The sequence below is a fragment of the Phoca vitulina genome, unplaced genomic scaffold (genome assembly GCF_004348235.1).
Source record: "Phoca vitulina isolate PV1807 unplaced genomic scaffold, GSC_HSeal_1.0 scaffold4, whole genome shotgun sequence".
In the NCBI taxonomy this organism is placed as follows: domain Eukaryota; kingdom Metazoa; phylum Chordata; class Mammalia; order Carnivora; family Phocidae; genus Phoca; species Phoca vitulina.
The window spans coordinates 40,487,570-40,510,820 of NW_022589707.1; the positions used below are offsets into that span (position 1 = coordinate 40,487,570).

At 43.7% G+C, this 23,251-nt stretch overlaps 1 protein-coding gene across 1 annotated transcript in view; it reads left to right on the forward strand.

Annotated features, from left to right (window-relative positions):
• The first annotated feature begins 4,638 nt into the window (after positions 1-4,638).
• The window catches only part of JAZF1 (JAZF zinc finger 1), a 324,380-nt gene continuing 305,767 nt past the window's right edge, over positions 4,639-23,251 (forward strand). Inside the window, exon 1 of the mRNA XM_032401881.1 lies at positions 4,639-4,809. Within this exon, the coding sequence (XP_032257772.1) occupies positions 4,695-4,809 (115 nt within the window). The 5' untranslated portion in view covers positions 4,639-4,694. The remainder of the gene's footprint in view (positions 4,810-23,251) is intronic.

Here is a 23,251-nt window from a genome sequence, read left to right on the forward strand (position 1 = left end):
GTTAATCACCAAAGAGCAGATAAAGCTGATTCATTTCTGAGCTGGAGTAAAATCAATACAAAAAAACTTGAAGATTTGGTTGCATAAATACTAAATAAGAAAATCTGGAATAGATATCATCTTCCTTGGAAGAAGGTGAAGCCTAAAGAAAATATCCTGTCAAGACAAAGGTTGCTGTTGGCAGAAGTTGCAGCCTGTGTCTTCAAGAGCTGTCATTCTTTTTTTTTTTTAAGATTTTATTTTATTTTTTATAAAAGATTTTATTTATTTATTTGACAGAATGAGAGAGAGGGGGAGGGAGGGCACAAGCATGGGGAGTGGGCGAGGGAGAAGCAGGCTTCCCACTGAGCAGGGAGCCTAAGGCGGGTCTCGATCCCAGGACCCTGGGATCATGACCTGAGCTGAAGGCAGACACTTAACCAACTGAGCCACCCAGGTGCCCTGAGATTTTATTTTTAAGTAATGTCTACATCCAATGTGGGGCTTCAATTCACAACTCCGAGATCAAGGGTCACATGCTCCATCAACTGAGCCAGCCAGGCGCCCCAAGAGCTGCCATTCTTATAAGTGGCCATAGAATGGCATGAGCCGAAGACTGGGTTCCTGATCTGCTCAGTCTATGTAGTGGTGGTGGTAAAAGGAATGCTTCACGGCACTTACTACAAGCCTGCTTATATCCAGTAAACCTGAAAGGCAACTTAAGAGGGACCTGGCCCAGAAAACCTGAGAAAGCTAGAATTGAAGGCAGTGTGGAGAGTTAAACTCAAAACAGATTCCAGGAATTTAAGGGAAAAAAACAGATGAACATTGGGGAAGGGAAGGAAAATAAAATAAGATGAAAACAGACAGGGAGGCAAACCATTTTGGACTCTAAACTGTAGGAAACAAACTGAGGGTTGCTGGAGGGGAGGTGGGTGGGGGGAGGGGTAATTGGGTGATGGACATTAAGAAGGGCACTTGATGTAATGAGCACTGGGTGTTATATGCAACTGATGAATCACTAAATTCTACCCCTGAAACTAAAAATACAGTATATGTTACCTAAATTGAATTTAAATAAAAAAATTTTAAAAACAAAACAAACAAAAACCAAAACAGAATCCAATGTTCATATACATCCTCTTGTAGTGCTAACAGATGTCCATGCTGGGCACAGGAAGTGCAAGGTTTTATCAGAATATCCCTAAATTAACCAAGTCCTGTAGGTGGAGGCCAATTACATGAAGCCAAATCCTCTGGTGGCTTCGATTGGCTCCATTAGACCAATGGATTCACACTTGGCTGGCAGCTGCACCAGCCCGTGGTCAATAGCCATGCTGGATTTTGGGAGATTGCTATTGGATCCCAAATCATTTGTAATGCTAAGTACCAAGCTATGGGGCCACTCTGTCCATACTTTGTCTGGGTCTACACATCGGGAGGCATAGTACTCTGGGGAAAGGCAAATGGTTTGCAAGAAAAGGGTCTTAAACCCAGGGAACGCTTCTGGCTATAGCCATTATCCTATCCTTCTGACTCCTCAGTTCTCTCACTGTCCCTTTCCTTTGAAATATTTTTACTACCCAAATCGGGCAGACAAATGTTTTTGTAAATGTAGGGGTATATCAGCCATCATTTTCTCTTGGACATAATAGGCTGAAATGTTTATTTTCTATATTTTTATAGCCTAGTGTTGACACTATCTGAAGGGACACCCTTAAAAAAGACTTTTATTTTTAAAAATTAAAAAAAAAATTTTTTTAAGTAAGCTCTAGGCCCAATGTGGGGCTTTAACTCACAACCCCGAGATCAAGAGTCACATGCTCTACCAATTAAGCCAGCCAGGCACCCCTAAAACAAATACTTTTAAATGTAAGAACATGATGGTAAGCAAGCTACCGTAATTTTTTAGAAATTTGCCTGTGGTTACTATACCTTTGTTCTTTTATTGTCTACTGATGCCTGACTGAAGGCACTATGACTACAGAGAGGAACCTGGCTGTGTGGGCCTGGGGAGAACACACTCCATACCCTGGCCTCAATTTATTTACCACATCTACAATATCAGTGGCTCCTACAGCCAGAGTATCTTCCCAAGTCTAACAGACCATGATTATGTATCTAATATACAGGCCAGAAATGCCTAGAGTGTGCAGATTAAAAAAAAAAAAAAATGAACAGAATGTCACATAGGCAGAGCTTCAGTTCATGTAAGAATTAGAGTGGAAAATAAAATGAGTCCTTACAAAATACTAAGGTAAAGGTAAAAAGGTAAGGTAAAGGTAAAAAAAAAAATTAAATCTTAAAGGTAAAAAAGTAAAAAAATTTAAATCTTAAAAATTAAAAATTTGATTTATGTTATTCTGGCTTATTTCATTAAAAAGCTCTATTTATTAAGTTTGGCCTATCACTTGTGCACTCATGTGCACGAGTGAAACCCAGTCCCCTTACTTCCTTGTCTCTTACCTGCACATTTCTGGCACTTTCCGTCTCTGAGTCTCTTGCCTGGAGTTAATAATTCCATGTAGACAGTTTTTTCTCCAGAGGACAGAGTTGCTGCTTCTCCAAAGCTCTTGATAATTCCTAGATACTGCATGGCGGTGGTGCCTAATGCTTATCTCTAGGGGGAAACTGTTTGGGCACCAGTTTGGGGCTGAAGCTTTTGCATTGCATTGCCCTGTCCTGTTACTTGGGGTAGTGTGTGGCTGCCAGATATTCTGCCTGCTCTCAGCTGAAGGCCTTCCCAGACTGGGCAGCTGAATGCACTGCCCAGCTGCCAAAATTCTAGGATTCTAACTCCTGCTCTTTAGACCCTTGTCTGGCCCTGGCTCCAGTCTCCAGCCAACCGGGTCGCTGGCTCATTATCAGGCCCACCCAGGCCCTGCCCCCACCCACAAATGGGCCCAGGAAACCATTCCTGGCACCAAACTGAACTTCAATGACACAACTGCCCCAGCCTCATCCAACCCAACTCTCATCGCAGCACAAGTCTGTCTCCTTGTGAGCAGGGCAAGAAGAAATGGAGAGAAGAAGGGGAAATGCCACGGATGAGGGAACTAAGCATCCCCAATTTCTGTCAGATTATAAAACTTTTGTGGTGCCTTCACTCTAAAAATGCAAATGAAAAATATTAACAATCTTAGTAACAACATGGGGGATGAATATAGTTGATGGAGAAGGGAATACTATTTCTGTATGTATCTGCACCTGGGGTAAGTGAAATTTGTCCTAAGGAAAAGTGCTAAATTCAGTATACCTGTATTAATTAAAAAATGCACTGTTGGATCATAAACTGCCGATAATGTGCTTTGTTTCTTAGGCACCTGGAAAAGTGCTATCAGAGATTGCACACTTTGCAGGTAAAAATATGAGTGTGGGGCGCCTGGGTGGCTCAGTCGGTTAAGCCTCTGCCTTCTGCTCAGGTCCTGATCCCAAAGTTCCAAGTTGGGCTACCTGCTCAGCGGGGAGCCTGCTTCTCCCTCTCCCTCTGCCTGCCGCTCCCCCCTGCTTGCCACTCCCCCCCCCCCCCCCCCGCTTGTGCTATCAAATAAATAAATAAAATCTTAAAAAAAAATATGAGTGCAGCTGGGGTTGGGGGTGGGGACCAGAAAGTAACCGATTCTTAGCAAAATGCTACCAAATTCAACTTAAGTGTTTAACTGGTCAACATTATGGTTTAAAATGTGTAATCAAGATTGATTGTAGGAGTCTTTTCTCTTTTAAATGAAGAGTAAATATGTCCCTTGACCTTGTTTTTACTCCTTCTAGCCTTAACCAATGCACTGTCCTTTCTGCTGATAATCTTGCTCCCAGAGAGACGGATGAGTCAATTCCCAGACCTGAGATAGGGCAGTGGGGTGCTGTAATTTGGGGAAATGAAATCATTTTAGTTTTTGTTTTCCCAAAAGGAGCAGGGAGTATAACAAACGTGGTACATATGTAAAACACGGGCAAATGCACTTGACAATCAAGAAATCTATTTTGAAATTTAAATAAAGCTAAGATTTTCTTTTGGCCTAGAGGGAAATTTCATTAAAATCAATTAGTTAGTACAAACCTCCAGAGAAAATGACTTAAAAAAAAAAAAAAGGTTTAAAGAGTAAGGTGCACACAATTACCTTTCCTGGGTCCCCTGTGAATGTCAGTGTCACACCTAGACAGGTGGCCAAGTGCAAACAAATGCCCCCGAGTGGGGCCTGGGTAATTCCCTGAGTTCTCATCGCGGGATGCATTTGTAATTAATATATGTGTATATATCAAGAAGGTAATATACATAACCAGGGAAGCTCCAAACAGACTGCATGTATTACCAACTGTGAAGGGCAGGCCGACAGAGATAAAGTTGGTGGCAGGAGCTCGCAGGTGAGGCCTCGGTCCAGGAGCCGAGGTTGGGGCCGCACAGCTGTTGCCGCGCGCCCTGGTCCCTCCTCCCAGCTGCGGCGGCCTCACCCCCCACCCCCGCCCTCCCCCCGCCGCTCCCGACGCCGCCGCCGCCGCCACCGCCTCCCCTCTGCCTCCCGGTCTCTCCTCGCTCTCCTTCATCGCTCTAGCCCCCTCTCCCTCCGTCCCGTTCTCTCCGCTCCCCTCACCCCGCCTCTCTCCCCCTCCCCCAGCCCCTCCTCTCCTCACCCCACCCTGCCTCCCTCCCTCCCTCCCTCCGCCCGCCGGCCCGGCGCTCGCAGAGCCGACACCAGGGGGGCTCTCGATGTAGCACCATGACAGGCATCGCCGCCGCCTCCTTCTTCTCCAATACCTGCCGATTCGGGGGCTGCGGACTCCACTTCCCCACCCTGGCCGACCTCATCGAGCACATCGAGGACAACCACATCGGTAAATGGCCCGGGGGTGGGCGGGGGTGCCGGGCGCGCGGAAACTCCTGCCCAGGCGAGAACCCCAGAATGGCCAGGGGTGGCCGGGAGGGAGGCAGGCGGCGGCGGGGCGGGAGGGTGTGTGCAAGCCCGGGGTGTGGGGGTGACGGGATGCGGAGGCGCGAGGTGCCTGGGGGGCGGGGAGCGGGCCGGGGTGGGGGAGGGGGCGGGCGCCCCGAGGTGCCGGGGCCGGCGGGCGGCCGGGCTGGGGGGTTCCGAGGGGCGTGCGCGCCGGCGGCGAAGTGGTGGGAGTGGGGGGTGCGCCCCGGCGGGGGGCGGCGGGAGGAGGGACCAGGCGGCGGGGAGATGCGGCGGCGGGGCCGGGCGCCGGGGGAGGGGGCGCGGGGCGGAGGGCGCGGCTGGGCCGGGCGGCTGGCGCTGGGCAGGGGCGCGGAGTTAGTTGGCCCGGTGGTCGGGGCGGCCCGAGGCGCCGGGGGGCGGCGGTGGGGGGGCGGGCGCTGCACGCCGCCCGCTGCTTCCGCCCGGGCTCGAGCTGTCAGGGCTCGGCGGCGGCTGCAGCCGCTGGGAGGTGGGAGCGGGGGGGGGGGCGGGGGGGGCTCCACCGCGGCAGCCATTCCGCTTCCTCCTCCCGCCGCCGCCGCCACTGCGTCCTGTCAGCGCGGGTTGCTAGGTGTGGTGCGTCGGGAGGGGGCGGGAGCCGGCGGCCGCGGGCGGAGGACGCGCCTCTAGCCCTCTCTTGCTCGCGGCGTGGGGCTCGCTCGGCCGGGCCGGGGACGCTGGCCTGGGGGCCCTGGCCACCCACCCCTGCCCTGGCCTGGCGCGGACGCCGGGGCGCTGCGGGCTGAGGTCCCGGGGACGCCCGCGGGCCGCGCCCAAAGCCCCAGGCCGGGCGGCCCCGGAGGCCCCTGCGGCTGTGTCTGCTGGAGAGCAATCCCCCGGGGCCGTGGCCGGGCATTTAAATGTGCCCCGGCTCTGAGATTTGCCTTTCCAATGGTGCTAGGCCCGAGGTGTGCCGGCTGCGCCCGGGATCCGCGGCGGCGGCCTGCGCAGCGCCCGGGGCGCGGGGGACTCGGTGGCCGCGGGGGAGGGGGCGCCGGCTGCTTTCCCTTCCTGCCCGGGACCCCGGGGCCTTTCAACAAGTCCTTGAATTCGCAGAAGTCCTTGCACGCTTTTACATACTCCTGTCCGGAGTTCCTGCGAGGGGAGATGGGTCGGGCTCATTTGGCTCTGGCGATCCAGCCACCTGCAGAAGGTGTGGCTGGTGCCCACGAGTTGTCCTGCGTGGGCTGGAAGGTGAAGGGACCGCGTGATGTCCCATTGGGGCTGTCTAATATGGAGAACCTGTGAATTAACCCCAGAAAGCCATTTCCAAATGAATGCTGTGGATTCATTCATGTGGATGCAACTCACGTCTCTACAAAGTTGTGAGAATAAATCACGACTGCTGTGTATTTATGCACGAATAAAATGAGGCCGAGCCTTACGCTCTTTGCTTAGTATAATCTTTCTCTTTGCACACAGTGGGTGCTTAATAAGCGTTGATTGCTAGTTTAGCATAGGATATGAGGAGCAGGGGCATCCGGAATGGGAAGTAATCATTGAAAATGTCTACCGAATGTCTTTCAAGAAATAATCCTGATGAATAATTGTCCAGGTTTTGAAACTTTTAAAAACATCGGTATAATAGGTTCTGCCATCTCCTCTGATAGAGGTGTGAGAGAAAAACTAGGCAAGTTTTGGTAGTCTTAAAAGCAGGAATTTAACGGAGTAACAAATTTGCTGATTCATATCTGATTGAATAGCCATAACCAAAGGTACTTAAAGGATAAATCAGATTTTCATGATGGGCAGTTTAAAATAATACTAAAACTCCATTAATGCAAAGTTCTAATAGAAATTTTGTAAGTTCAAATTCCTTTCCTTTCGATAATACACAGAAAATAATAGAAACAAATAAATAAAATAAATATGTATTACATAAATATATAAATAAATAATATTTCCCTACTTAGGGAGGGCGGTCATTGCCTATCCCATTCACTTTCACTAAGAGTTATTATAAACTATAATTAATGTAAGGTGAGTAATAGTTTTCCCACATTGCCTGCCTACTTGGACTAGCTGGTTGAAAGAAAATATCAGTTATATTTATTAAAACGTGTTAAAGGCAGTTATTCTTCTTGAGGATTTAGTTTATAATCAAGTAGATGATTTTAAATGGTTGGTGGATCAAAAGAGCTTTCTAAGTTTGCAGAAATTGTTGTTAGTATTGGGTAAACATTTTTAAAAGTTCTGTAAATTTTCTGAAACTCAGCTTTTAAGTAATGGTCATCCCCAAAGGGCTAGTCTTTAAATGAAAATATTGAAGAATTAAGTTTATAACAATAGTTATGACTTAGGCACACTGTGTGGCAAGGCTAACAATGACTGTACTTTGGAATTAGTTTAAAACCAGCCAGCTTTATGGAAGATAAATGTTAAAATGAACAAACACTTGAAATTCCCAGAGGGAAGAGATGAATTTAAACTATTGGGTGCCTTTGCTGAGCAGAGGCCCTTTGCTTTGAAAGAGAGGCCTGTATGCACAAATAAAAATTGACCTGGAGAAGAGTAAAAATATCCTGATTAGTAGAGGCAGTGACACAGAAATATACTTGATGAGGGGACATGAGTGCAGATATATAGGACCGAGCATTTAGTGAAAGTTCTCTGTGTGAATTAAGGGTTATTTATTTATTGTTTGTGGTTCAGTCTATAAATTTTTGGAGGCAGACGGTTATTTTTAGTGATTGACTTTCTGATTGCGTGTCCTTGTTATTGAGTGGCCACATTAAAAAGATGCATGAAAGGACTACTAAAAGATTTATTTTAATATTATCTTTCATTTTTTCACAGAGCTTGTTAATTTAGTAATCATAAGAGTATTAGAAATATGCTCAGGTGGTAGTTCCATCTTGGGGACCTTTCTGACTTATTACTATTTAACTACTAGTCAGAATCCTTAGGCAGTGTTGACAAGAAGGTTTGTGGGACTATGGCGTGGTTCTTGTTTGACAGATTTTTCAAGGCCTTTGGTGTGCAAGGCCCACAGTTTTCATTATAATTGTAATACTTAGTTCAGATTAATTAAGTGCAGTAAGTAGAGAATAGCTCTCTCTATTCTGTTACATACGTGCATTTAGCTCTTGTTTTTAACCATTTTCCGGTACCCATAGGAACAAGGATTTGGGGCTGTAGGGTCAAGGGAAAGTGTGATTTTCCCCATCCTCTGTCTTAGCTCTCTTCTTCCTGGAGGAGCGCAACACCTGTGTTCTGTGTTCCTGTGTTGGTCCTTGCCTTTCATCGCTGGTCTAGTACTGGAGTGCCTGTCTCCCTATACAACCCTGGTATCCCAGCCGAAGCCCTCCCCTCAGCTTAAATTGCCTAGAAATCCCATAGCCCTGCAATTGTGAAGTGTTTCTCAATCAGCTTTGCTCTCCATTCATAGCCCAGCTCCGTTTCCTGGAGACGGGAAAAGCTGATCAAGATTTGTTTGCTTCTTACTGTGAGTAGATACTTGAGTTTGTAGAAACACTCTTGACATGCACATCCTAGATAGGTGAAGCTAAACTAGTAACTAGGAATCACAGAAACACCAAGGGCACTAAATTTAGCACTGAAGGTCAATGTCACAGACTCATGAAATGCCTGCTCTGTCCGTGCATCTCAGTGCTGAGAAATCTTTTGGCTTTTGGTCTCAGAAAGGGATCTGTTCAATCATTCTTACTAGATTTGATTATTTGGTACATTTGTAAAAGTACCTCTGCATGTTAAATTTATTTATGTAATAATATATATTTAGTATCTGTTTTATACCAGGCATAGTTCTAGGCCCTTGGTATTTGTTGGTGAACAAACAAAGATCCCAACTTTGGGGGGTTTATATTCTAGTGGTGGGAGATAGACAGTAAACACTCAGCATAAAAATAAATTAAATGGGATGTTGAAGGTGGTTATGGAAAAGAGAGATTGGAGCAGGCTAAGGTAGATTGAGAGGAGGAAGTGTTAGAATTTTTAATTGGTTGGTCAGGGTAGGCTTCACTGAGAAGCTAAGAGGTAATCCAAAACCTTGACAGAAGTGAGGCAGTTAACCATGAGGACATATAGGGAACATCAGGATCCAGGCAGACGGAATAGATAGTGCAAAGGCCCCAAGGCAGACTGCACCTCTTAAGCTGGAACAGAGAATCTGACCCAACTGAGTTATTCTTGTGATGGTACTCAACTAAAAGGTCATTTAGAGCTTTCCCCAGATGTTAGGAGCCTCCGCTTTGCTATTGTTGACTCAGATTTTCCTGAAGAGGCCCCATTAGGAGATGAAATATTGTTGACCTAATGGCTTACGGTAGCTATGACTTGGTGGTTCTTGACCCTGAATGTCAGCAGGTTTCTTGTGAGTTTCATAGTTTCCTCATTTCCAAAACCAAGGGAAAAAAATCCATGCTGCTTCATTTCAGAGGGTAGATTTGTAAACCATCTAATTAGTGAAGGTCAAAGTCCCTGGACAGAAAAATAAGGTACTTATTTTACTACCAATAGTGTAGAATTTGGCTTCAACAGTTTAGTAAATATTTGCATTATCGTCTTAAAGTAGCACCATAGTATGCTGAATAGATGGGTATATGTAATAGGTAGTAGGCCCTTATTATTCCCGCTTTATAGGTGAACAAATTGAGACACAGAAAGGTTGCATAACTTGCCTTAAGTTTCCATGGCTGGCCAAGTGTGAACTGGAATTTGGATTTCAGACCGGTAGAGCTGGGCCTATGCCAAATTGCCAAATGGGTGAAGAACTAGATAGTACCGTCCCCACTTCCCCTCTAGACACAATTGGTCTGTGTTCCTTCTTTAGAAAGTGGCTCTGAACTCTCCAAGTGAGGATCATTTGAGAGGCAGCAGAGTGAACACAGCATGTTTGGGTTTGAATATACACTTCTGACACTTGTCAGCCTCCCTGTGCCTCAGTTTCTGCCTCTGGACAATGAGGACAGTAAATAGCACCTACCCCGTGCAGTGGCTGAGGAGGATTAAGTGTAAAGCCCTCATTTACAGTGCAGTCGCCCAATTTCTTGCCATTTTGTGTATTTACCATGTAAGTCTGTTTGTAATCCTACTATGAAAGTCTACAGTAGAGGTTAACAGAATGTGGGTTGTGTCCACCTACAACTATGTGAAATCATGAGGCCCTTCCCAGGAAAGGTTGTGCACAGGAAATGGAAAACCCTTCAGGAGTCCCGCATTGGGGTTACAGGCTCTGGCCACTTTCTGTTCTCTGTGGCCAGAGGTACTTCAGATGCTGGCAGAGGCCTTTGCCACTGTGGACGGGAAAGTGGCGTCAAGGCCAGTGGCCTCCAACATGGCCTTTCCTTGTGGCCTGTATTTATTTGGAAAAACCCAGGACTAGAAAGAAGCACTGTGCTTTGAGCTTGTGGGCACATTCCTATGAGGACGTTTCCTGTGGGGAGAAGGAATGACTGAAGGAATAAATGAATGAATGAAAGGCTTGTCACTGCCTGCCCTGCTCTTTGCCTGCACCCTGTGGCTTGGCGGCAAGGTGCCCTGCTACTCCCTCCCATAGTTCCCAAGAAGGTCCCAGGTACGGAGCCAGGTGAGGCTTCAAGTGCATGGGTGTGCGTGAGTGCGCCTACATACCGCACACAGGGTAGGGGAACCCTAAATCTAAAACCTCACAGCATTCTCCAAAGCAGTTTTCCATTTGAGCCAGGTCTCACCTGTAAACAGTCAGCTCCCCCTTTATGGACCGTTGCTAGTGAACATTCGGTCTCATAAATTTCACAAGCTTCTGATTGTTTTCTTGTTGTAGTGTCCATGTTCTCTGATGTGTGACTGAGATGCGCAGACAGAAAAACTGCCTGCAACTGACTGGTGGACAAAAGCCTCCATATTTGGAAAATAACTTCCTTTAGAATGCCTATATTTTGGAAACCTCTCCCGTCGTGACAGTACTAGAGATGCAAACTGCTGGCTGTTTTCAGAAAACCCGATTCTTCCCAGGGATGACAGTGAAGAAGCCTCATGGCCAGAGCAGGCTGGTGACATTTGATGCGAGGGTCTTTCCTAGGACTGTCTGGAAGCCAAAGGCCTTAGGTTTTAGACTGAGATCTGAGAGACAGGACAACGCTATCAAACCCCTCAAATATCCTCCTTTTTTTTCTAGCTTTTGCTTTTAGGACAAGAACCAGACCCCACATTTCTTTCTTCTTTTTTTTTTTAATGAGTTTTTTTTTTTTTTTAGATTTTATTTATTTATTTGGCAGAGAGAGACACAGCAAGAGAGGGAATGCGAGCAGGGGGAGTGGGAGAGGGAGAAGCAGGCTTCCCGCGGAGCAGGGAGCCCGATGCGAGGCTCGATCCCAGGACCCCGGGATCATGACCTGAGCCGAAGGCAGACGCTTAACGACTGAGCCACCCAGGCGCCCCCCAGGCCCCACATTTTTTTATATTTCTCTCCCCCAACTATCCTGACCCCTGCCCTCAGATTTTGGCAGTGCTGACATGGCCTGTATGCTACCGAACTTGCTGGATTTAAGATAATATATTTTGTTTCATGATGAAGTAATAGATTTGCTCCATGTAGACCTTGCTCAAGTGTTGAATAGCACATGTTGTTTATTTAGAACCTGAAAATCAGAAACTGCAAATGTCAGAAATTTATTGGACATTTGTTTGGAAAAAAGCAAGCCTTTCAATTTTAATATGCTAAATCAGTTTAAAGAAAATTGTATTTTTCCCTTGCACTAAACACTGCCATGTTGCGGTAGTTTTCACCTATTATTATTTTTTTAAAGGCCAGATGCAAGCAGGGACTACATTAATGGATATTCTCTTTAAGGATGAAGTCTTCTCAGTAGCACTCTCTCCACTCTGGCAGGAGTCAAAGTGACTCTTCTTGGGTCACTAACTCCAGACTCTCTGTCCAGCATTGATAGTCTCCTAATGGCCAGAGTGGCTCTTGCCTGGCTCACCCACTGGCCTCCTAGAGGAAGCCCTGTTCATTGTTTGCCAGGCTATAATGGTGACTTTCTTCTGAGACGGACCTCTTTGAGGGGACAAGATCTAGATGCCATGTTTGAATTATTAACATGGAACGACTCACTGTTTCTTTGGTATTATATAGAGAATTGATATATACATATACTATATAGATAAATGACATATATAGTATGTAAAATACATATATATAATACATTCTAAATGATATATTTATGCACGTACGTGAATATCTCCGCACCCACATGTATATATGCGTGTACATATATATGTGTGTGTGTACATATATATGTGTGTATATAATACATTTATACATTTATATTATATCTCTGCTTACTCTCTGTCTCTCTGTCAAAATCACTATGTATAGTGAGGACTACCACACACATTTTTTAAAAAAGATGTTTTATTTATTTACTTGAGAGAGAGAGAGCACAGGCGGCGTAGGGGTGGGGGCAGGCAGACTCCCCGCTGAGCAGGGAGCCCGATGTAGGGCTCCATCCCGGGACCCTGGGATCACGACCTGAGCCAAAGGCAGATGCTTAACCCTCTGAGCCACCCAGGCGCCCCTACCACACACATTTTTGAGTATTTACTATATATGCTAGTACTTAAGACAGTACTTCCTGTTTCCAAGGAATTGAAATTTATTTGGAAAGACCAGGTATGTACAGACTGAGATAAATGATGAGTAATTACAGGGACCACAGAGACAGATTTATTGTGAAGCTAGTGAAGCTCAAGCCCCAGGGCCCCACACTTGTACACTCCATGTTTTACCATTTATGAATAGATTCCTAGGACCCACACAGTCCTTTCCAAGGTCCTGGAGGAGCCCTAGCAGTGTGTGCAGCAGCGTGTTCTTGGGATAATAACTTGTAAAATTTGGAAAAGTAAGATTAACAGCAGTTAGTTAACATTTTTCTTTTCTACTCTGACTTCCCCTCTGTAACATATCTCCTTGGGTTCAGTGACCTCGGAGTTGAGAGTATTTTTGAGATATAGCTTGGGGGAACTTGAATTTGGGACATATTTAGTTTGGGCTTAATGGTACATATTTCTATGATTCATGGTCATCTCAGTGTCTAGTTAAGTTATTCGTAGCTATCCGAATATGGGAATCACTTCGCAGGAACACCGTCCACTGCGCCAGCTCACCTGGGGCCCTTACACAAAGGGGCAGGGCCAGAGGTGGTATTGCAGTATGAATGTATACTATGACATCTACCAGTAGGAATTAGTTTGAAATGTGGGGAGCCAGATGCGAGTCTGGAAAATTCTTCTGTTTGTTAAATGTGTAAAATTCTGAGTAGGGAGTTCAGTTCTTATCTAAGTGTAGTTAATATGCAAGTTCCTTCTGTTAGGAATATACTCAATAATGCAATATAGCATATAACATATAATTATATGAATATTATATATTTTACACTTATATATACTTATATATATACTTATATATTATTTATATATTATAAAATTATATATATAATTATATATAATGCAGTGTGAGATAGTATACATTTACAAATGCACTATGTTTTTTATAGAAGTTCTGTGTTTAAGTTTCTTGCTCATTTGGCACACGCATTTATGTATCAACACAACAAAAAGTATTGACAACAAACTGGTTAATGAGTGTCATCAACATAAAGAATATTTGAAGTCCATCAATGCACAAGAAAGCTTGAAATGCCCTGAATTCTTATGGCTCATATATGAGAGAAAATTAATAAAGGTGTTTATAAGTTTGATAGTGATCCTAAAAATTTATATGGCTTTACCAATAAGGAGCTGTGAGGCTGAAAGTAACTTTTCTGAATTATCAGTAATTAAAAATAAGTACTGATCACCCAGACTTGAGGAAAGACTGATTTATGTTTGTGCCTTACAGAAAATGATATTAATATAAATCATTGTCATATGAGAAGTAATCAAAGAATATGAAGCGCAAAAGAAGTATTTATAGCAGTGTATCAGGTGGTGAATTCACATACTGGTTTCTTATTCTGGATTTTGATTTAGTGATGTTTTGGTAATGTTCCCTTTTTGTATTTTGTTGTGATTTCTCAATCTAAATAAATGATGATTTTTGTAATCATTTTGTATTTGTAATTTTTTTTTTTCCATAAAGAGTCTAAAGCTGCAGACCTCACACAACATGGATCCATTTCTTGGTACCACTTAGGGAGTCACCACTGTGTGCCAGAGATTCTATTAACCAATTTTCATACAATATTTAATTCACCGTCATTGCAAGCCTATGAAATAAATATTATCCCGTCCTAGAAGTACTTCCAATTTGGAGTTAAATACGTTATCTAGTGAAATATGAACCAGAATGTTTATTTTGGTAAGATTATAAAACAATGGGGCGCCTGGGTGGCTCAGATGGATGGGCGTCTGCCTTCAGCTCAGGTCATGATCCCAGGGTCCTGGGATCGAGCCCCGCATCGGGCTCCCAGTTTAGTGGGGAGTCTGCTTCTCCCTCTCCCTCTACTGTTCCCGCTGCTTGTGCTCTCTTGCTCTCTCTGTCAAATAAATAAATAAAATCTTTAAAAAAAAAAAAAAAGATTATAAAACAGAAATATTTTCCTTCAGAGCAGAAGGCCTCTCCTACCTCAGAAAATAGCACCATTATGATTGGTCCTTCCCTCTTTGTCCTGTAGTACGGGCCCACCATACTTCAGGGTAACCACTTGTATACTTTGCCTCCCACCAAAACACAGCCCCTACCTGGAGGATGGGCCTTGTCATCTTCCTAGCCTCTTCCTTCAAGAAGTGTTTTCAGAAATGAAATGAAAACAAAAATTGAGAAGTGCTTTGGACGGTAAGAAGAGTAAATTCAAAGGTAACTTTGGGTGGTGAAAAACATCTTTGAAGCTTATCTTCTTGGGAAGTGTGCATATATGAAGAATAATATGTTTATGTGTTTATATGTATGTTTATGGCAGACACAAATACCAGTTATGCAATTAGCCCAAGCAGTTTATATTAAAGGAATTTGAGGAAGACTTTGTTTTTTTTAAGTAGATTTGAAAGAGAAATCCATGTCTTTATTTTCATACTTGGGAATTGAACTTGGTGAGGCTTGTTCCACATTGAGGATATTATGAAGCTCAGTTGAATGATTTCTTGCCTACAATATGTGGTTGCCTAGAACATTCTAGGACTTAAACAATGCTGGGACAAGAGCGTATCTTGCTTCCTCTGACCTTTTTGCTGGGGCAGTTTGGTATAAAGGAGGCAGGGGGCTTGGGGGGAGGAGAAAGCTTGCACTAGCAGGATTTTGAATCTTGAATCCAACTGCCTTTTAGCTTTTCTAACTTGGACGGTTCTGACAGTCTTCTTGTTTGTATAAAATAGTAACAATAGCTACCGTTTATTAACCATCTACTAGTGAGGCACAGGCTAATTGCTTTTTATGTATTGCTTAGGAAAGCCGCATTTGTCCCATTTAACACGAGACATAGGTGAAGATACAGAGCAAATAATGTAGCTTATAGTGCACAGCTAGAAGAATGTTCAGGGGAGTAAGGGGTAGGCTTTGCTCCCAGGTGTCCTCCTATACCTTAGTACCTGCTGTATACAGCCTGTGTTGTGGCCCTGGACAAGATATTTACATTTTAACGAAGGCCCTTATATACCTGGGTATCTCACATACAGAAGAAAGGTTGGACTTCCAAAGGCAGCAATTTGGATCGTTGGGGAGATGCTTTGATAACCTGTCTTCTGGTAGAAATAGAAATGTTTCCAGGGGTACCTGGGTGGCTCAGTCACTTAAGGGTCCGACTCTTGGTTTCAGCTCAGGTCATGATCTCGCGGTCATGAGATCGAACCCACGTCAGGCTCTGTGCTAAGCTGAGTGTGGAGCCTGCTTGGGATTCTCTCTCTTTTCCCTCTGCTCCTCCCCCCGCCCCCCCAGCTCATGTGCACTTTCTCTCAAAAAACAAACAAACGAATAAATAAGATTAAAAAAAATAGAAATGTTTCCAGACTACTGAAGATGTTTACGGTGGTTGGGAGGGTCCATGAGCATCCCATCATCACAGTAACAATAATGGAACGAATAATTTGGCAGTTCTAAAGTGGTTGTAATTACTGGATTGTCTAAAGGTGCTAACTAGTTTTCTCTCCCTCACAGATACTTAACTTATCTGGGGGTGGGAGACTCCTGACAAACATAATACCTAACACTATACACACAAACTTCTCTTTTAGTTTAGGTTTCCAAATTAAAGTATTGGGATTATGTTCGTGTGCATTAATTTAAAAATTTGTTTGGACCAATGATAACCTAATGGGACCCAGCTATAAGCACTGTGAATGAAGAGCTGAAATCCTAGTCGCCTGGGTATGTGTAGAGCCTTTCCTGCTGGACGCTTCCCTGGTGTCCTTCACAGAGCGCTTTTCAGGTCCTATTCATCACCAGGCCTTAAACAGCTGGTGCAGGAGCACATCTGGGCTTAAATCGAAGCACCGTTTTTCTTACCTAATCATTAAGCGAAAGTCTCTTGAATGCTAATCCAGCTGCCTGATTGTCAGTACATAGTGTAATTATATAAGTAATGGCAAAAGCAGGGAAATTTGTAAAGACATATTTGTACAGCTTACCATTAAGTAAACTGAACAGCATGGTAATAAGCATAAATAAGCATAAATTATGCCCGTGCTTCTTCAGGTATCAAACATAAAATGAAAGAAATGGGGTATTGAAGTTTCTTTGTAAGCTGAGGACCTATTACAGAAAGCCTTCACCTCAGAAATTCTAGATGAACTTCTCTAGGCCTCTCCTTTCCCCAGCTAATCTCACTTTATTGAGATAACTGACAGGCCGGTGGACTGTAGACTAAAATTCCTCTTCAGGGCTCAGCAGATATCTCGTGGGCATTTATTTCATAGGCCCCAAGCAATCTATAAAGAGTTTCAATTTTAGATCTTTACCGAGGAGATCTTTTGGTAGGATATTTCTGATACTAGACATCTGGAGTTTGGCACCAACTCATTGGTTGACAGTGTTTGCTTTACACTAATAAGTCTCAATGTTCTGCCTGAGCTGGAAACTCCCTTTCGTATGTTGGCCTCACTTCAGCACTGAGCACTTTCAGGGACCCACACCAAAATATTTGTTTGAAATATGGGAACACCAGACAAGAAATTTGGTTAAGGGAAGTTATATGGACATTTCACATCAGATGTTAGAATAAAGAAATAATACTTTGTCAAAACCTGGAAAAATAATGGCACCCTAAGTGTTAATGTATTATATTGTAAAGTAATGAGAATTCTTATCTGTGGCCTGCGGCAGTCAGTCCTACTGATTTATAAGTGCCTGTATGGCAGCAGTTTTCAATATGAGTTGTCATCAGAATCACATGGGTAAACCTGGAAAAAGTAAGGATAGCTGCCTGGCTCCACCCCCAGAGCTTCTGATGTGATTGACGTGGGGCGATCTGGGTCTGATCACCTGTCAAAGTTGATTCTGATTTGTTGTCAGAGTTGGGAACCCGTTGGTTTACACAAATGGAATAACTAGCATTGCAAAGATTGTGGATTTTCTTTTTTTAAAGGAATAACGCTTTTAAAGGGGTGTGACCTTTTTGGGTTTCAGTTCACTAAGTGTAATTTTTAGTTTTACTGGAGGCAAGCATTTAATGTAGAGCAGTTTTGAAGACGTGATGCTATGTCAGGTATGGAGTTCGAGCAGAAATGCCCAAACTGGGAAAGCTGTCTTCTAAACTTCTCAGACTCGATGCCCGCAGGACACAGTGTATGAGCAAAGTGACCAAATTCAGTCTAATTGGGAGTGGTCCCCACCACTCTGGCAAACTAGAGGGAGCCCTGGCTTTGCTTACAAAGGCAGCTTCCACTCACCTGCAGCCCAGTGTTGTCAGGTTGGAGTGCAGGCAGTTGGCAGATCCTTGTCCTTATTTGGGAGAGAGAAGCTAGGAACTAAGATTTTTACAGGAAATCTCTCTTCTTATACTAGTTTGCAACCAGTATAGATGGTTTTAAAACACTGTGCAAGAAAACTATTCCACTCCTGCTAATCACTGTATTTAATAAGATACTGATGATAGGCGTGTGTTTTAATGGAGTATGTATAGATGCTGAGATGCACAGTAAATGTTGAAGACTGTTGTTTCCAGCAAAAAAGCTATACAACCTACAGAAGGTGTAATGGAAAGAATAGTAGCTTGTAATTTTGTTTTGTTTTTAAATTTCCATTTCTTTCCAGAAAATGGTTAACTAATTTTTAAAAAATGAAAACTTTGTGATTTCAAATTTTTCTTTTATACTATACAAAATTCTAAAAAATGAACTTAATCCTGAAAGTATATTAGGATCATTATTGGGTGCATTTTCTCCCCCTGAGGAAAAAAAGCAGGACGACTCACTCTATCCTGCGAGTTTTCATCACGGCAAAAAGATGATTTCGAGCAGATGAATTTGAGCACTGTATCACAGAAAAGCCAGGAGGAAACTTAGAGGTGATCTAGTCCAACTAGCTAATTCCGTAGATGAAGAAGCCGAGGAAGTTAAAGTCATGAGTGGGCAAGAGTGCTTGGCCAAGAGGAGCCGAGAGAACAACAGTAGAACAGTGGTCCAGCCTGTGGTTACGGGAGCCAGCTTACCTCCCGTGGGATCCTGGCTTTGTTCCTTCTGTCAAATATAAAACCTCTCTGTGCCTTAATTTTTTAAAAAAAATCTTTAAAATGGGAATAATGGTATATATCTCAAGGTGTGGTGAGACACCACATTTATTTGGTATGTTAGCTGTTGGAACTCTGGTGAATTCTGAAAAAAGGAAGCTCTCCAGTGAGCCCCCTTCCTTGCCTTCTGGAGGAAGCTGTGTGGGAGGCTTTCCTGTGGAGTGAGTAGTGGTATGGCCCTGAACCCTGCTGGCTAGGTGACCTTGGCCAAGGTTATTTAACTCATCTGGACCTCAACTTCTGTCAGATGAAGATAGTATTTATCTCAGAGTGTTGTTATGAGGATTAAATAAAAACATGCATATGAAGGGCCTGGCAGCTAAGGAGGCATCCTGTAAATATTAATGCTAATATTATCGTACCATCTTCTTGCGTCCATGATGCTGCTGCTGGTGCCCCATTCTGCAGATTCTTCTCTCCTCTTTATGTTTCCATGATATGATGGAAGAAGAAGAATCAAACTAACACTACACATTTCTGTTTTTTGTTAAGCATTTTTACTTGGAGATATTTGATGAAATTTGATTTCCCTGGTAGAGTTTTGGTTTGTATTTGTGTAAGTCATACTGAGCGGTCATAGGAATCCATGAGCTGTTAAAACATTCCACACACAAATTCTTGCTGTTTCAAAATATACCAGCCTTAATTTAGGATTGTTTATCCAGATTTAAGTTTTTGAGATGTTAGATCATGTGATTAGAAAAATGACTTCCATATTTGATAAATACAATTTTCTATTTGGGAGAAAAGGCATTTTAAGAGTCTAGAGAGGTTTATTAAACTATATAAACAGAAAACATAATTTTTTCATGTTGCACCAAGCAATGGAAAAACAGGAGATGATTTTGTATGTATTGTTTGTAAAGGTTTATTGTGAGTCATTCGAGAGGATTTGTGGGGCTTTTATGAAGCAGTCCAAGAACATGACTATAGGAATCTAACCAAATGCCATGCTCTCCTAGCTAAGTGGCTGTGCATCTCTTTAATAACAGTCCTTGAAATGTCACATACTGAAATGCTGGAAGCTTCTCTGGGAAGTTCCAGGATAGGCCTTGTTTTAGAAGGTCGAGTGGCAATAGTTGAGTTGTGTACTGATTGCAGAGAATATTTAACTTCTTTGTTTCTGAATGGTATTTGACAATGACTGAAATCATTTTCAGTCCTACAGAATATACTGCCAGTGGTTTTCCCCCTTAAAGAGTGCACTAAGATCTGATATAGTTAACCAGCTGGTCCAGGCTTATGTGACTTCTTTGTAGTTGAATAAGAAAATTGTTTCCAACTATATTGTTGAGGGTCCCTTTAGTTATTTTTTCTCCCTCCCCATGGATTCTATGCATTGAAAGATTTTTGTCCAACAATCTAATTTAATAAGTAAATGCTTTCTTTTTCTGTTTTTTTTTTTTTTTTCCATGCAGCGACTTCTGAAACTCCCGTTTATATATTTAGTAAGTATTTATTGAGTGCGAGCTATGCGGACACTCTCCAGGAGCTGGGGTATTGTAGCGAACCACACACAGTCCGTGCTCATGGGAGCAGCAAGAAAAAAACACAAATCCATAAGATAACTTCCAAGTCATAAGGCTGTGACGAGAAGACAGAGATTGGGAGGCCTGTTTGAGAGGTCTGGAATGGCCTCTGAGAGGAAGCCATCTCGGAAGGGACCTGAACGAAGTAGGGACATGAAGGAGCCATTCAGGTCTCAAGGGGGACGTGTTTCAGGCCGGAGGACCAGCAAGGACAAAGGGTCAGAGCAGGAGTGTCTGGTATGTTTGAGGAGCAGCAAGGAGGCTGGTGTGGTGGGAGAAGATGGAGAAAGGGGGAAGTGGTTGAGGATAGGATGGGAGCCATCGTCAGGACCTCCAATGGAGACCTGTGTGTCAGCCAGTGTCACCGAATAGAGTTAAAGTAATTCCAGCCACGGGGCGCCTGGCTGCCTCAGTCTGTGGAACATGCAGCTCTTGATCTTGGGATCGTGAGTTTGAGCTGCACATTGGGGAGTAGATCGTACTTAAAATAAAATTTTAAAAAATCTTAAAAAAAATTAATTCCAACCTTAACAATGATGTGGAATGTTGTTCAGGTTTATTATGGTTATAGTTTCCACTATGCTTTCTGTAACATTCAAGTCACTCAAGGACTCCATTACCCCCTGCAAAGCCACGTAGAGATCTGGGAAACTAACTGGCTTCTAGATCTCTTCAAATCTAGTTCACTTTTTGTTCAATCCTAAAAATCCCATTAATATTTCAAGATCTAGGGGCCCCTGGGTGGCTCAGTCGTTAAGCGTCTGCCTTCTGTTCAGGTCATGATCCCAGGATCCTGGGATCGAGCCCTGCATCGGGCTCCCTGCTCCGCGGGAAGCCTGCTTCTCCCTCTCCTACTCCCCCTGCTTGTGTTCCCTCTCTCGCTCTGTCTCTCTCTCTGTCAGATAAATAAATAAAATCTTTAAAAAAAAATTTCAAAATCTATAGTGAAATAAAAATTTTTGACTAAAGTCATTCATTTGACTAACGTAACTCATGTAGTGTTTGCTGTTTTATTTTGGAGTGGAGTGAAAACAAGGATTATCAATAATCATGATGCATTAAACAATAATGTTTGGTACCTGTCCTAACCTGTGACCTATGGATTTCTTTAAAAAAATTTTTTAGGAGCTTCTTGAAATCTTGCTAGACTTTAGTGATGGGAGTATTGGCAGAACCGGGAGCGGGGGTAGGCTGTGGGGAGAAGAGAGGAGAGAATGGTCTTGGCAGTAGTAACCTAAAACATATTGACAGAAGGACAGAAAAATTACTGAGGGAGATTATAGGGACCATGAGCCTAAAGATACTATTTCACCATCAGTACCCTTTTTATTCTGAAATTTTAGTATTTTATGTATCTCTTCCATGAAAAATAGATCCTGGTTTCTCTTCCACATCTGTATCATATGGGGAGACATTAGCATAAACATTTCCCTGTCAAAATGAGCTTTTGTATTTATTGAGGGTATATGAACCTGTTCTCTACATTTTTTTTTTTTAAGATTTTATTTATTTATTTGAGAGAGAGAGAGAGAGCGTGAGCAGAGGGGAGGGTAGAGGGAGAGGGAGAAGCGGGCTCCCCGCTGAGCAGGGAGCCAGACACGGGGCTCCATCCCAGGACCCCGGGATCATGACCTGAGCTGAAGGCAGACGCTTAACCGACTGAGCCACCCAGGCGCCGCTGTTCTCTACATTCTAACCTGCCAGAATCTTTTTTCAAGTAATTGAGAAATGGCATGTTTTGGGTGACAGGATGCCTGTGCAGTCCAAGGGAATAATCACACAGTATGCTTTACCCAGAAATACATAGATTTGTACCTGTAATTTAGCCTTTCCAGTTGATATAAAATGATGATGCCATTAGTCAGCTACTGCCACAGTAATATAGCCCAGAACTCACTGGCTCTCAACAGTAAGCAATTACTCCCATGCTCCGTGGTCTGCAGGGTGGTTCAGCTGGGTGGCTCTGCTTCAGGCTGCCGGTCAACTGATCCTATGTAGGCTGGGCACAAGTCAGTGGACATGTGTTCATTTTGGGACCAGGCTGAAGGGCCAACAGCTACTAGGGGCATGCTTTTCTCACGGCAGACCACGGGAGCACAAGTGCTGCACCACACCATGGAAGCTCATTTAAAGGCCTCTATTCATGTCATGGCCGTAACGTTCCTTTAGCCACATCAAGTCATGTGGCCAAGCACAGAATTGATAGAGCAAGGGAGGGGGAGAGATGTAAGCAGACAGTAATCCATTATCACAGATACTGTTTAATAGAAATAGAAAAAGTCCAAAAGGATTTGAAATTTAATACAGAAATATAAATTTCCCCTAAAATGATTACAATACTGTGTAAACATGAGATTGCTGTCCCTACACCTTCCTAGAGAATGTGGGAGGCATACATTGGGACTCCCCAATAAGGAATGAAGAAGTGTTTCACACAGGGAAATTAAGACTTAAAGTAGAAGTAGGGGCACCTGGCTGGCTCAGTTGATAGAGCATGTGACTCTTAATCTCAGGGTTGTAAGTTCAAGCCCCACATTGGGTGTGGAGCCTACTTAAAAAAATTTTTTTAAAAGAAATTTAAAAAAAAAAGCAAAAGCAGTTAAAATTATTTCTCCTTAGTCACAAAAAAGAGGGGAATCTCCTTCTCTGGTTAGGGATGAACCTTTTCCATTCTGAGGTTATGTAAGAATTCAAAGACTTTAGGGTGCCTGGGTAGCTCAGTTGGTTAAGTGTCCAACTCTTGGTTTCGGCTCAGGTGATGATCTCAGGACCATGAGATTGAGCCTTGTGTGGGGCTCTGTGCTGTGCATGGAGCCTGCTTAAGATTCTCTCTGTCCCTCTCCCTCTGTCTCTAAAAAAAAAAAAAAGAAAGAAAGAAAGAATCCAAAGACTTTAATTTGGGTAGCCTCATGTGCCTGTCTTCTAAGTTCCTGACCTGTTGACAAGGCTGAGAAGGTTGGGTACCCTAACTATGATGCCCTTTTCCAGCACAGAGAGCTTCAGAGAAGCTTTGGGACTGCCTTATGGGCAGAATCTTACGACCCTTCTCTTCCCCCAGTTCTGAGCCAGCATCCCAGAGGATGGGACAGGGCTGACCTGCCAGTCCGAAACCTCCTTTCCCTCTATTCTACATCACGCCTTCTGGTGGCTGAGG